General features: G+C 40.0%; 1 protein-coding gene across 6 annotated transcripts in view; it reads left to right on the top strand.

The window, feature by feature from the left end:
- MAP7 (microtubule associated protein 7) overlaps nucleotides 1-12,196 on the top strand; it is a 187,589-nt gene extending 175,393 nt beyond the window's left edge. For 5 of the 6 annotated variants that reach the window (XM_049654424.1, XM_049654426.1, XM_049654428.1 and 2 more), the window contains 3 exons: nucleotides 1,025-1,127; nucleotides 10,075-10,298; nucleotides 12,027-12,196. In XM_049654424.1, coding sequence (XP_049510381.1) covers nucleotides 1,025-1,127; nucleotides 10,075-10,298; nucleotides 12,027-12,037 — 338 coding nt within the window. In that variant the 3' untranslated portion in view covers nucleotides 12,038-12,196. The remainder of the gene's footprint in view (nucleotides 1-1,024; nucleotides 1,128-10,074; nucleotides 10,299-12,026) is intronic. The other variant, XM_049654425.1, reaches the window with a different exon arrangement.
- The last annotated feature ends 2,215 nt before the right edge of the window (nucleotides 12,197-14,411 follow it).

Raw genomic sequence — 14,411 nt, 5'->3', positions numbered from 1 at the left:
GTATTCTTTGTACCTCAGCTGGAGAATCCACCAAGGCAAGAGGGAAGGTGAAACTTGCCAATCATCCTATCTGTGTTTATCAACACTCACAATAAGTCTGGTTTGAGTTCATATGCTAAAAGGGCCTGAGGTTTATCTGGCTAACAAATATTCCTCTTTGTCCAGTCCCATGTGTGGCTGAGGGCTGAATGCTGTTGCCAGGGCTCCAAAGAGAATTCGAGGGCAGGCAGGCAGGTGAGTTTTCAGACCTATCGGTAATCTCCGAGGCTGCCTACTACCAACTTGGCAAATTCTGGCATCTTCAATAAAGTTCAGTTATCAGACTCCCTGTACCTCTAGCGGCGTTACTGAGCTCGTGCTATGCTGTGAAATGAGACTTCCTTGGAACTCGGACCTTTGTGAAGGTTTACAAGACTTTAAGGAACCCAGGCCCAGATCTTAGAGTCTGTCATCAATATTGTTGGCTTACGCTGGACTGCGAAGCGGAACACTGAATGAAGAGGTGGCACAGCTGGGTACAGTTCACTGGCCTTCCGTTTGTGAAACCCTTATCTTCTAAGTGCACCTAGAATTAAAGTGAGTTTAAAAAAATATTTCTCATCGCTTGAGGTAGTTCATGGTGATTTGCTCCAAATCTAAAGATACTCACTGTCAGCCTGATCAGTCAGCTTACTGCTGTCCTCACCAGTTGCTTTGGTTTCAGCATTATATACTTTCTGTCCAAAGTCTATTCAGTGCAAGCAAAAATAACACCCAACACTGATTGCCACCCTCATACCGTGCTGGACACTGTCGTAAGTACTCCGCACATGTTAATACATTTGACTCTCACCATAGTGCTGTGAGGTAGGTATTCTTATCCGGGAGGAAATGGGAGGCACCGAGTTTGTGGCCTGCCCAAGGTCACACAGGTGGTAAGTAGCAGAGCCAGGAGATAAATGCAGGCATGCTGGCTCCTGGGGTTTGGGTTTGACCATAGAGTAGTAGTAACCCTTTGTCCCATCCTCTTTGCTGTTATGTTCAGTGGTATCTGCCCTTCCGTGTCTGACAGACTCTTCAGGAAATGGAGAACCAGTGGCCAGCCCACATGCCGTTACCTCACACCAATCAAAAGTGACTGTGGAGAGGTGAGTTGGACAACCGGGTCTTTTCTACCGATTCGCATTAGAGCAGAGCGCTAATCCCACCAGAACTTCTTAGGCCTGACGGAATTCCAAAATGTTAACATAAAGATTTATTTTTATTTGGGTTCATTAACTTTGGGTAGAGCTGGTAATTCCATACTCAGAAAAAGGCAAAATATCTTTTTACTGAAGTCCTTAAATATGATAGGTTTGGGATGCCTGGGTAGTTCAGTGGGTTGTGTCTGAGTCTTGATTTAGGCTCAGGTCATAATCTCATGGTTGTGGGTGGGTGGCTCAGGTCATGATCTTACGCACTGAGTGTGGAGCCTGCTGGAGAACTCTCTCTCCCTCTCTCTTCACCTCTCTCTCTCTCTCTCTCTCTCTCTCTCAAAATAAATAAGCCATTAAAAAATATATGTGGATAGTCAGGTCTGTGTGTGCCTATTAAAGAAGATTACGGGGAAGAATTTGTTTGTATATATTTAACATGATCTAGACCATATTCATATCCTTTGATGGCATATAACTGCTGTATTTTTACCATACAGAATATTCTAGTAACTCACAGTTGGTTCTCCAGTAAAATAATTTCGATGCCAATAATTCTTATATTGGTAGTAGGGCTTCTTATAGAAGAAATAAATGGTTCCTAACAACAGTCAAGAAAGAATTGTGGGTTGAAAAAAGATTGCCTTTCTCTTCTTTGGCATTTATATCAACAGCATCATAAGAGCACTCTCAAAAATGAAAAATCAGGGTGATCCTAGCCTAGGCCTAAAACTCGTCATAGAGAAATTTTAGAAATATTTGTAATACTGTTCAAAAATTTCAGCTATGACTTTTTTTAATGTACTTAGTTATATTATATAAGTTATCCTGTCTTTAATGCCAGAGTCTTTGTTGCCATCAGAGAATTGAAGGTCTTCGAGTTAATTTTTTTCCTAATCTAAAAACACACATTGCATGACATTTTATAATATTGGCAGCAATGAAAAGATGAGTCATCCTAAGACAGACATCTAAGGTGTTCATAAGTCATAAGACATCCATTGATACGTTTCTGGAACAGTAAAATCTTTATTTTTCCCACTATAATACCAAAGAGAAGAACTTTCCTAAGAGAGATCTTATTAATAAGCTTTCAACTACGTTGAATAAATTTATTGTCATTACCCAAGATATATATTAAGTCATACTTTATTCTTTTAGTTACAGCTTGATTTTCAAATAAAATATGCATCCCCAGCCGCTATAATTTATGATGTTCAACTCATTACTTTAAAAAAGGAGACTTTTATGAAAGAATAAAAAGTACCACAGGGAGAACCACATTATTACGATAAGGAACAAGTTTAGTAAGCCACTGATAATTTTATCTGATCAATAACAATAGTTCGCACGTTAGCTGACTTTTTTCAGTGGTAAAATCATCAAGTAAATAATCATTATGTATATAAATACCTGAAACATAATTGTACCATGTAGACTGAGATAGATGATAAAAGTCGATTTTCTCTTAGCCTCTGCACACAGAACAGCAACAGTTTATAATTAAAAAGTATAGCAATATGACCTTACTGGTGTCATCCTTCTTCACCCAGGTGACACACTGTCCTTTGTCATACATGTAGTATGATATGATCCCTGTCAACCATCAGGAAAAATATAAGCATAGACTTTTCCACTGTCACCTAATAATATAGGCAGGTCCTGATTAGTATCAGCTATGAACATTAGCATATAATACTAGAATGACCTTAACCAATTAAATTCATTGGCCCCCCGTGTACCTGCCCTTTAAGGAAAAAAATTCTAGCAAGATTCCCAGTTATATAAGAGGTACCTTTATTATTTTCACAGAGATAAACTTGGGTTTAAAATGTTAATAGCTTGTATTTGTTTAGAAAGCCAAAACAAAAAATAACGCTACTAGCCCAAGGCTATTCAAATTAAAAGAGGTCATTTATTGTGACGAATATTTTTCTGAAATTAAGCCGACATTTATACATGTGGTACTGACTGATCCCGTTGGCATGAGGGATGTTCTTAGCTACCGTGAGCTTCTGCATTTATTTCACCCGATTTAAACTGGTTTAAACTGGTTTAAAACCTCAAATCTCTTTTCATACAGTGTACCATGACGTCACTTGGCTTTTACTTGGCACCGACCCAATATTTATATGCCCAGTTCAACCCAGTTCATTTGTCATCAGCCCTTGCCACATAACGTGGTACAGTATGCTCTGAAATACAAAGTGCAAAGTGAAGCACTAAAATCGTGTAAAACTCAGCTTTATGATAGTCTGCTGTGTAGATGATCAGACTATTCTTTGGGGGCTTTTTAAAAAATTTTTATCAGAACGAAAACATGAACACAGTCCATTTCTGAATGACTCTGGCCGATAGGGGATGTTTAATGTGCTGTTGTTTCCTGTTGCATGATACAGAGTGTGTGAGATGCAGCCCAAGAAACTCTGATTCTCTCAGTTATTTCTAAATTTATCTTCCTTGAATTTGTGCACACTGATGTTGAAACAATTTGTGTTTTCACTTAGCATCATCTTTTTTAGTAACAAAAAGTGCAGAAAGAAGCGTTTTTTATTTTTCTAACCTATGTGCAGTTTCAAGGTTAGGACCCATAGTTGTCAAAAACTAGGTTTTAGGGAATAAGTCCTTTCTCATAATTTCCATACCTTTTGTAATTTTACAGGTTTTGTTTCCGTTCTTTTTTTTTTCTTTCATCTTTGAAATTGAATATCCCTACTGTGCTTAGTATATCAGTCAGGGTCCAGCTAGTATATCAGTCAGGAGAGAGAAACCAGCGAGATTAATCTGAATAGGGAAGTTTAACATCAAGAATAGTTAACTGTTACTTGGGATTAGAGCAACAACATATTGCTAGTAGGAAGTCAAGAGAACTCAAGGGTAGAGGAGGGGCACGTGGGTGGCTCAGTCGGTTGAGTTTCTGACTTCAGCTTAGGTCATGATCTCACGGCTCATGCGTTCCAGCCCCGCGTTGGGCTCTGTGCCGACAGTTCATAGCCTGGATCCTGCTTCAGTTTTCTCTCTCTCTCTCTCTGCCCCTCCCCTGCTCATGCTCCGTCTCTTTCAAAATTGAATAAACATTTAAAAAAATTTTTTAATAAAAAAAAAAAGAATACAGAAATAGCAGGTATAAAGAGCAGCCACATCCCTGGGCCATACCCAAGGAAGAGTCACCTGCACCATGGCTTCCATTCAGACCTTGTTCGAGAAGGTATGGCCATGACCCACTAGATGGTGAGGAAGTTGTCGTGTATCTTGATGGTGGAACTTGGCAGATATCTACTCTAGAATGCTTGGGGAGGCTGTTCACCAAGAGGTGTCTCAGTAGAGGCAGAGACTTGTCTACCACAAGTCGGCCCTAGGTAGGTGCACGGGGAAGCCCTTCTTGCTGCCGGGGCTGGGCTGGGTGCTGAGGAAGCCTCATAGCACTGTGGAGGGCAGACAACTGGGAATGCCACCTGCATGTCCCGCAGCAGCCTGTCGAGCAAGCACAACCAAACCAGGAAGCACAGTTTTCCTCGCGCAGCGTCTCTCCAGCAGCCTTAAGTGGCGAAGCTTGAAGATTGTGCCAGCTGGCAAAGGAAGATTATTTAAAGGACCCCGATCTACCTGGGTGGCTCAGCCTGTTAAGCGTCTGACTCTTGATTTCCACTCAGGTCACGATCTCACAGTCGTGGGATCGAGCCCCACGTCAGGCTCCACGCTGACGGTGTGGAGCTTGCTTGGGATTCTCTCTCTCTCCCTGGCTCTCTGTCCCTCTCCCACTTGCACTTTCTCTCTCTCTCTCTAAATAAATAAATTAACGTCAAAAGAAAAAAAATTTTCAAGGGCCCACACCCAGTTTCAGAGCAGGAATGAAGGATGAATTTGGAGGCAAAAGCAAAAGAAAACAATACCTGACAAGCTTACCTTGTCTTTAAAAAAGGCTCCTCCTCAGCTCTTTGTCATTCTAGTCCTATTTCTCTGGAGATTCTTCAGCATGAGTGTGAGGTTGAGGAAGACGAGCTTTAGAACCAAAATTCCCAGGCTGGATTCCCTAGCTTTATCTCTGTTCTCAGACTTTGGGATTAACCTACTTAAATAAGACTTAGTTTTCTCATCTGGACACGAAGAGGTTTTTCCCCCCAAAGTTCTGGAGGGTCCAATGAAATACTGTCTGTGAAGGCGCTCTGAAAGCTGTTGTACTATACAAATGTCAGATGTTATTTTACCTTTATCCTTCTCAAGTACGGTGTCCAGAAGACATCAAACACTGGTGTAGCTGCAGCGTAATGTTATAAAAAAAAATGCTTTTATTGTGTCTGATAGCACGCCTTCTCATGCCTCCCATTTTATTGGCCTTTTCTTTAACCACAAAAACATGAGGAATCAGTGTCACCCAGATCCAGTTTACAGAGATTCCCAGATCTCTCACCTCCATTGTGACTGATAGACAGGTCTTCATCTTCTGAGGATGGTTCAGTTTACAGATCTCTAAACCCACTGCCTTTTATGTTGTTTACATTTAATGATTTTTCCCGTTGTCCTCAAGGGATTATTCTTACAACCTACATTTCCCAGAATAAACATGACCTGGATACTTAAATTTTACCTCCTACATGTCCAGTTACTATACAACTAATGTTAGCACTGACCCCTGAGGCTACCTGCCACTGAGACTCTCCTGCCTGGAGAAGGACCTGCCCGTACTGACCTTTCATACTCTTCCCTATAAGACAGTTTCCCGCTCACACTCCCTTTGCTTCAGTGGGGGGCTGGTATTTTTAAACAGTATTACTTCTGAAATCCTGTCATTAAAGTTACAAACAAATCGCATCCATGGATGTTCCCTTTTACCCTCAGTTTCAAGTCCACCTTGAAATCACTTCCCCAGTCATTGTTTTTTACCTGAGTGCATTACGGTCAATGAAGCCTTCCAGAATTCTTGTAATCCGTCAATATGTTTATTAAATACCTTACTAGGCACCTAAAGTAAAGTCCTAGATCCCTCCAGGCTGCTCACTAGTGAGTTAAATCACTAACTGGAGGTTCCCAGGGTCCCTTCCCAAGAACGTGACCTGGGTGACCCTCTGTGGAAATCCATCACAACAAATGCTGTAAGCACTGCAGCAGGGTTTATTCTCAGTAGAAAACTCCAGTCCTAAGAATGAATATTTTTGGTTCAGAATCGGAGGAGTTTCACTTTTCCTAATGCCTCGGCTACCTAATACATTGGTTTACCTTCTCTTCAGGAAAAATAAATGAGTGCGGTAAACTGGGTTATATTCACCCCCATCTCCCCCTGGAGATATGTCAGCACACGGTCTGGAAGCACCCTGGGATGATAGTGTCCTCCTAGTGTTTTCCAGCAGCTAGGACTAGGAGTAGCAGCAGTTCCTGGTGCAGAGAAACCCTGCACCAGGAACACCCTGAACCTTCCTTCAGCCTCAAGGGGCCTGAGTGACACTTCTGGCCCCTGTGGTTTCTCCTGCTCTCAGCCTTTGGTGTGCAGTGCTTTTAAAGCCTGAAAACAATTCTCCTTGCCCAACAGGATCCCCACTGACAGTAGGTAAATTGAAGAGGGTTGGAGTTACCAAAACTCTGGCCAGCTTTTAAAGGTACAAAGAAATAAAGGAGCCTGGGCAGGATGATTCCTATTCCAGAAACCATTTTTAGTTCTTGAGAATGAGTATTAATAGAGGGGGAGCCCATAGGATGGAGGAGAGTATTTATTTGTGGATAACAAACTTGCTTTGGAACAAGAAACAGAGGATACAGATGAATTTGTGAGTACAAGTATGTATGGAGTGTGGAGGAGGGAGGACAGACATTATTTTAAGTTTCTCAGGTCATTCTGATATATTCTTCTAACCTCAGCAGAGAATCTGTTCTAGTAGCTAAAAAATTCTCATGAGCCACTGTCTTACCTTGCTAATACCCAGAAGACATTTCATGCCTGTTCTTGGCTCTGGGGGCTGTCTTTTCAATAGAATGATCCTTCTATCTTAAATGATTTGTAATAATTTTGACTTTTGACCTAGTGGTTTTCCTCCCAATCTTAGGAGTTTATAATTGTTTTTAGTTTCCCCTAAAGGGAAAGTAACATTGCCACACACCCGTCATTCAAACAGAAAGAAATGTATCACTTTTAATTTTAAAGTTACTTGCTATAACATGACAATAAATGTTAAGAAAGAATAAGGTCCTGGCTACAGTAAGCTGTATGGACTGTCAGATTTTACCATGAACCTAGCCCCCTTCCCTGGGAAGATTTTTTTTTAAGTAATCTTTACACACAACGTGGAGTTTGAACTCACAACTCCCAAGATCAAGAGTCATATGCTGCACCAACTGAGCCAGCCGGGTGCCCCCTCTTCAGGTAGATCTTAGACGGACCAAGCAAAGTGCACAGCCTTCAAGACTCTTGCACCCAGCTTCGGCTGCCAGAGTATAACCAAAGAACAAGAATTCAAAAGCTGGTGATCTTACCCTGAGAGGACATACAGATGCCTATTCCCTAACCCCAGTGACTTCATTTTCAGTTTTATCGTTTCTGCTGGTCACTGTGTCTTTTGAACATTTAGTAATTGGACATCCAAAGCATATAGCACAATCATTCCTCTAGTTGTGCTAACAAGTAAGAATGGGTGTGGAGGTCAGCTAGGAGTGGGAGGGGAAAATGAAGTCAACTGTTGACTCAAGTCTGGGTTAGTGTTGCCAGTTCACCTGTTAGCACACGCAAGCCTAGAAGGTGACGGCGGGGATGACCAAGGAACGAGGCTTGGAGACACACCCCTCTGCTGTATCTTTTGCCAAAACTTCTACTGAAAATCTCTTTGGGACAAGAACCAAAACTGTTGCCCCGGTTACAGAAAGCCTTTGTGTTGGGAAAGAACCTGGAGGCTGGGTGTGGTGGCTGGCCAAGCACTTAGAACAGCAATGTAAAGTGTGTGTGTGTGTGTGTGTGTGTGCGCGCGCGCGCGTGCGCGCGCGCGCGCACACACACTCCTGCAGACTCCAGTGATACAAGCCTCCTTGGTGAAATAGCAAAAAAGCACCATTATACTCTGAGTCTGTATAATGTTTTTATGTTATATTTCACAGTCTCATAAATAATACTTTCAGTGTACCCTACAATAACGTTGTGAGACACTTAGGACAGGCTTTTTTTTTTTTTTCTCAAGAAGAAAAGTTTTAATGATTAACAAAAATATACCAAAATATCTAAATCAGAAATGCTTGAGAATGTGTTCCACAAAATCATCATTTCTCACCAGTTAGGTAAACTGTTTCCTCAATAAGGGGGGAGAAAGCAGATTCCTCAAAAAAAGATGCAGTGGAAAAATTTGAGGTATGTTAGCTTTATGTTACCATTTAGGAAGGAGACAGAAAGAGATGAATTGACATGTTAAAGTTCAAGCAGTTGGCACTACACTACACATCTGCTATTCTGATCTTTGGCCTCTTTTCATAGACCTCTTTCTATAGGTAAATATTCAGTTGATGATCAGTATGTATTAGAAGTAAAAACCTTCACAATTTTTGCTTCATATTCTTAGTCTTTTTCATTTTCCATTTGACAGTTTTAACTCTAGAATTTTGTCAAATGGAGTCATTTTTTTAATGTTTCTTTATTTTGAGAGAGAGAGTGCAAGAGCAGGGGAGAGGATGAGAGGGGGAGGAGAGAGAAAGAATCCCAGGCAGGCTCCGTGCTCAGCACAGAGCCCGATGTGAGGCTCAATCCCACGACTGAGAGATCACAGCATGAGCCAATATCAAGAATCGAATGTTTAACCAACTGAGCCACCCAGGCACCTCAAATAGGGTCATTTTGAGTTGCACACTTGAACAAATTATGAAGATTGCAAATATTATGTTTAATGCTGCCCTCAGATAAAGTGAACAATTAAGATAGCGTTCATTTGGGGCATCTGGGTGGCTCAGTCGGTTAAGTGTCCAACTTCAGCTCAGGTCACGATCTCATGGTCCGTGAGTTCGAGCCCCGTGTCGGGCTCTGGGCTGATGGCTCAGAGCCTGGAGCCTGCTTCCGATTCTGTGTCTTCCTCTCTCTCTGCCCTCCCCCGTTCATGTTCTGTCTCTCTCTGTCTCAAAAATAAATAAACGTTAAAAAAATTTAAAAAAAAAAAGATAGCATTCATTTGCACAGGCATTTTTTTACTGCATTATAAAGCATAATAATGAACATATAAAAAACTTTCAATCTGGTTTTGAAGGTTTTAAAGAGAGGAAAAAAACCAAAGAGAAACTGTAGGTAGAAAATTAAGGATTTGATGGCCAATTGAATGTACCTCAAAAATAGATCCAAGATATTAAGCATGAATTAATGAGAATCACATTCCGGTTAGGTTGGTCTTAAACAATTTACCTATAAAATTATGTACATGTTTTAGCAAGCCAGAGCTACCCAGGAAGACCTAGAATTTGAATAGCCACGTAGTATATAAAATGGCATAATGAACAAAACACAGGACCAGAGATCAGGAGGTCATGCATTCAGTTTGGACCATGTCTCAGTAGTTCTGTGACTCTACAGATTATCCCCCTTATCCCGAAATTATAATCCCCTCGTCTTTGAAGTAAAGAACCTAACAAGGGCTACTGTTTATCAAACAAAGGTGTGTGAAAATGCCTGCAGTAGAAATTGTTAAATGTGTGTTGAAACAATGATCTATTCTAAGTGATAAATTATTCCATTTTATAAATTTCTGTAACAAAAAGAACAGATTTTTACAAATAATGTCAAATATAAATATGTCAAAATTCACCATTTTTGTGAATGATATGGTCAATCCGTCTAACGTTTGATTCTAAAATTATTTATTATAAAATATTTTTTTGTTTTTTTAAATGTGTTTTCCAATTTTAATGCTAATTCCTTTCAATTTTGATTTTTCAAATCCCCTAGTACTCCCAATTTGGAAAAACAACCAAGTGAAAATGGAGTATCTGTTCAGAATGAAAATTTTGAGGAAATTATAAACTTACCCATTGGATCTAAATCATCCAGATTAGATGTCGCCAACAGTGAGAGCCCAGAAATTCCTTTGAATCCAATTTTGGCCTTTGATGATGAAGGGACACTTGGGCCCCTGCCTCAGGTAGATGGTGTTCAAACACAACAGACAGCAGGTAAGCTTGCTTTGCATAGCCATCACAGATATGTGACACTGCGTGAGGGAATGAACCTTCTGCAGTATGACTGTTGACATGTGGCAGCGGGACCACATGGAAAAGATTGTATATGGGTCATAGAAACTGAATTCTGAGTTGGATTGGGCAACTTCTTGGGCCTGCCTCGTTCTCCCACCTGGTAGCACAAATCCAGTCTGCAGCACCCACTGGGTGTCCATCAACTTCTCACAGGCAGTCCTCACAGCCCAACAGCACTCATTGCCAGAACATGCTTCACAAAGACAACCACATAATGTCTGGTCATAACACAGAAACCACTGGGCCTAGTTACCCCAACTGGCGTTTTTTTTTCCATCTTTCCCAGATCTTCAGATATGCGAAGATTGCCGTCATCCTCTCCCATTTTTTCTCTTGTTCAGGTTTAGCAGCTTGGATGATACACTGTTGTCCTTTTTAAGTGTCATAAGATAGTTAGATTTTAGGAAATTGGACACTTATTCAGAACTAGGGGCATATGAGCCCAGTGGTCTTCTCTCCTTTGTTGAATGACTGTAAGCTGTTGTGGAAACTACCAATGACTCTCTTATACCATCTCTGGGACTCATACTTGACCTGAATTCTTTGTGCGAAAAGAACAATAGCTTTATGTGATGCAAAGAAATAAGGAGCAACATCAAAAGTTACCAACTCAGGGGTCACAGCAGCTCAACAACACAGTCTCATCAGTCTCAAAAATAGGTGGAATAATCCTAGCTCTGTCTCTTTTCAAACCTGAGTTCTTTCCAGTTTCTCTTCCCAGCAGATCACTTTCATGTATCGACCACCATCTCTTCATACTTTTATGAACAGACCTGGCCAGATTCAGACTTATTTGTGCAAATTATTGTGTCTTTTAGATTCTGTCTGTGACCTTGCGACAAATATTTTCCAATTTGTCTGGCTGGAAAAGGCAGTGTTGAACCATCTGTCCAAATGAAGCTAGTCTTTTTTCCTTCTCTAATATACTACCCTTGGGAGTATAATTTCACTTTAGTGATCCACTGTTCTAGATTGTTAAAGGAAGCTATAAGGTCCGTTCCAGGTCTGACATTCTGATTCATAAGCCAGTGGAAATAATCTGATTGCTGGTATGTTAGTACTGCTGATGCAGCTTCCCACTTTGTCGTGTCACAGATTCATGTCACAGATACGTAGAGGGGGAGGGACATCCAGATGACCTGCTGCCTCGTGTGACGGGCGTTAACTCACCTTTTGATTTACCTGTCGTTTCATTCTTACTGTTCTTACACTTCTGTAACTTCTATAAGAACGTGGTCCAGTGTCTGTGATCTGAAATGGTATGAGGGTTCTTTGGGGGTCATGACTGTTTTTTTCAACAAACACTTATTTAACCTCCAACCTTAAGCCTGAAGCATCAAGTACTGAGGATATGAGACCAATGAATAGAAGTCCCTAACCTCAAAGAAAAGTACAGTTGGTTGATGTATGTCATTTAGAAAAGTAAATGATATAGTCTAAGTTCAAGTAAAGAAAGGGACGTGTTTCCTGCTAGTGGTAGAATTTGTTAATAATAACAAATTTTTTGAAAAAAATCGCCTATTCTTATACAGGAAAATATCTAGAAAAGCATAGTAGTTTTAGAAATGTAAGATATTGTGATAGTATTCTTTAAGTAAGATTTCAGATAAGTACTAATTTGCTTTTTTTTTCTGTCTCCTCATATAGAAGTTATATGAGCATTTCTTCTGAAGAACCAAAGCAGAAATTTAATAAGAATTTCTACAATTAATGGAATTCCTTCCATGCTATAAAGGAGCATCCCCATCTTCCAGTTTTCTAAAGATTTCTTGACCATCCTTTTGAAAAGACTTTATTAAAGTCAGCTAAAGACAACAGACTGGATAGCTTTTCTAATAATTTTCGCCAATAGAGAAAAAGAAATTTTCCTTATCCTTCAGTACTTTACAAAGGCTTTTTCCAGTGTGCTCCTTCTTAGCAAATCAATATTTTTCTGCATTCTCTAAAAGACAAGAACATTTGGCTATTTTAAACAATGGGCTGACTAGGCATGATTTTTCACATAAATATTTTGGTCTTTAAAAGCTAATGTAAAATTGGCACAAAAAATTTTACCTTTTACAGTGTAATACTTGAAAAATAAGTACCTCTTTGCTCTACAAGTAGAGTGAATAGGAGAGGTGTTTAAATTAAGCCTGTTTGTTAAATATTACTGCAAAGAGTTCTATTTGTAGAAGCAACTATAGGCAGATTACCAGGTTCTTGTAAATGCAGTTTGTACATGGACTTTCTGCAGACCCAGCTGTCATATTCTTGCATCTCCTTTTGCAAAAGTGTACTAAACAGTTTTAAAATGTGAAAAAAAATTATTTTTTCAGAGCAAGAAAATATACTGTCCTCTTAAATAATGTATTTATAAAGTTTTTTCCAGGTGAACTAATCAAATAAATTAGAACAACGTGACACCATTGCAAACTTTGATTTATCAGATGCATTCCTTATGTTACCAGGAGGGAGAATGTTAGCGATGATTCAGGGCTATTTCTGATGTCTGTATATTGCTGCTGTTCCCAGTGATGATGGGACTTACCTTTGCCTTACCTGATCACAAATTATGGGGGGTGGGGGGGGCGGGGGGAGATAGAGATTTAATATTTCTTTAAATAAAAAAAGAATTTGGTTTTGCTCGTTTAAGAGCAATGAAAACATGATGGAATGTTGACTGTGTCTGGCCCACACAGAGCACTGTACAGGATACCTTCACAAATGTCCTCATTCTCTGTGGGACCCGTCAGCTTTGACTTGTCACTCTTCCTCACTTTTGCTGCTGAGCTTAGCTGTACAAATCTGTATTTTCATTTTCTAATGTAAATTCAGTTTTATTTTGCCATTTTTAGAAACCAACAACAAAATATTGAAGGAGAGGGGACTCTGAGGGAACTTTTTTTTTTTTAATGACGTGTTTAAAAAGGCAAACTTCCGGCACTATAATATGTTGGCTTTCTTAAGAGAGGGATTGGTTATATGGAATGAGAAACTATTCATTTATTGGATGATATTCTTAAAATCCAAGCTATAGTAACAGCTGTAATTTGTGAAAACATTAATTTGGGGGGTTTCCCTATTCTCAGTTGTCCATGTACACATAGTCATATTAAAAAAAAAAAAAATCTGTTCAACAAAGTTGTTTCATTTGTTTAAGTTGACCTAGCATGAAACACCAAATAAAATGTGTTTGACATAGTTTTACTTTTAGGTTTCTCATATGTAACAACTTCACTTGGATTGATTCTTGGGTTTTCAAATTGCCCTTCATTCAATATCAGTGGCATTTCCCCAGTTTCCTCTGAAGAGAAATATAGAACTGGTTTATTTAAAATTTAAAACAGTAGTTCTGTTTTGGCTAGGTTTTCCTGGTTTCATTTGTATTTTTTTTATTTACTTACTTTTGAGAGAGAGAGAAAGTGAGGGAGGGGCAGAGAGAGAGAATCCCAAGCAGGCTCCACACTGTCAGCACAGAGCCAGGTGTGGGCTTGATCCCATGAACTGTGAGATCATGACCTGAGCTGAAATCAAGAGTCAGACGGACGCTTAACCGACTGAGCCACCTAGGTGCCCCCATTTATATTTTCAGATTTGAGGAATCATTAACAAACAGCCTTCTAAGTAATCAAGCTTTAAAAGTGATACAAATTTTTTAAAAAAATTAAAAAAAAAAAAGGGGCGCCTGGGTGGCTTGGTCGGTTAAACCTCCGACTTCGGCTCAGGTCATGATCTCACGGTCCGTGAGTTCGAGCCCCGCATCGGGCTCTGTGCTGACCGCTCAGAGCCTGGAGCCTGTTTCAGATTCTGTGTCTCTCTCTCTCTCTCTGCCCCTCCCCTATTCATGCTCTGTTTCTCTCTGTCTCAAAAATAAATAAACGTTAAAAAAAAAATTAAAAGTGATACAAATTTAATTACATATTTTTTAATGTTTATTTTTGAGAGAGAGAGTGAGCAGGGGAGAAGCAGAGAGGGAGACACAGAATCTGAAGCAGGCTCTGAGCTGTCAGCACCAAGCTCGACTCAGGGTTTGAACTCATGAACTGCCAG

This window comes from Panthera uncia, assembly GCF_023721935.1.
Source record: "Panthera uncia isolate 11264 chromosome B2 unlocalized genomic scaffold, Puncia_PCG_1.0 HiC_scaffold_24, whole genome shotgun sequence".
In the NCBI taxonomy this organism is placed as follows: Eukaryota; Metazoa; Chordata; class Mammalia; order Carnivora; family Felidae; genus Panthera; species Panthera uncia.
This window is presented reverse-complemented; position numbering and strand designations above follow the sequence as displayed.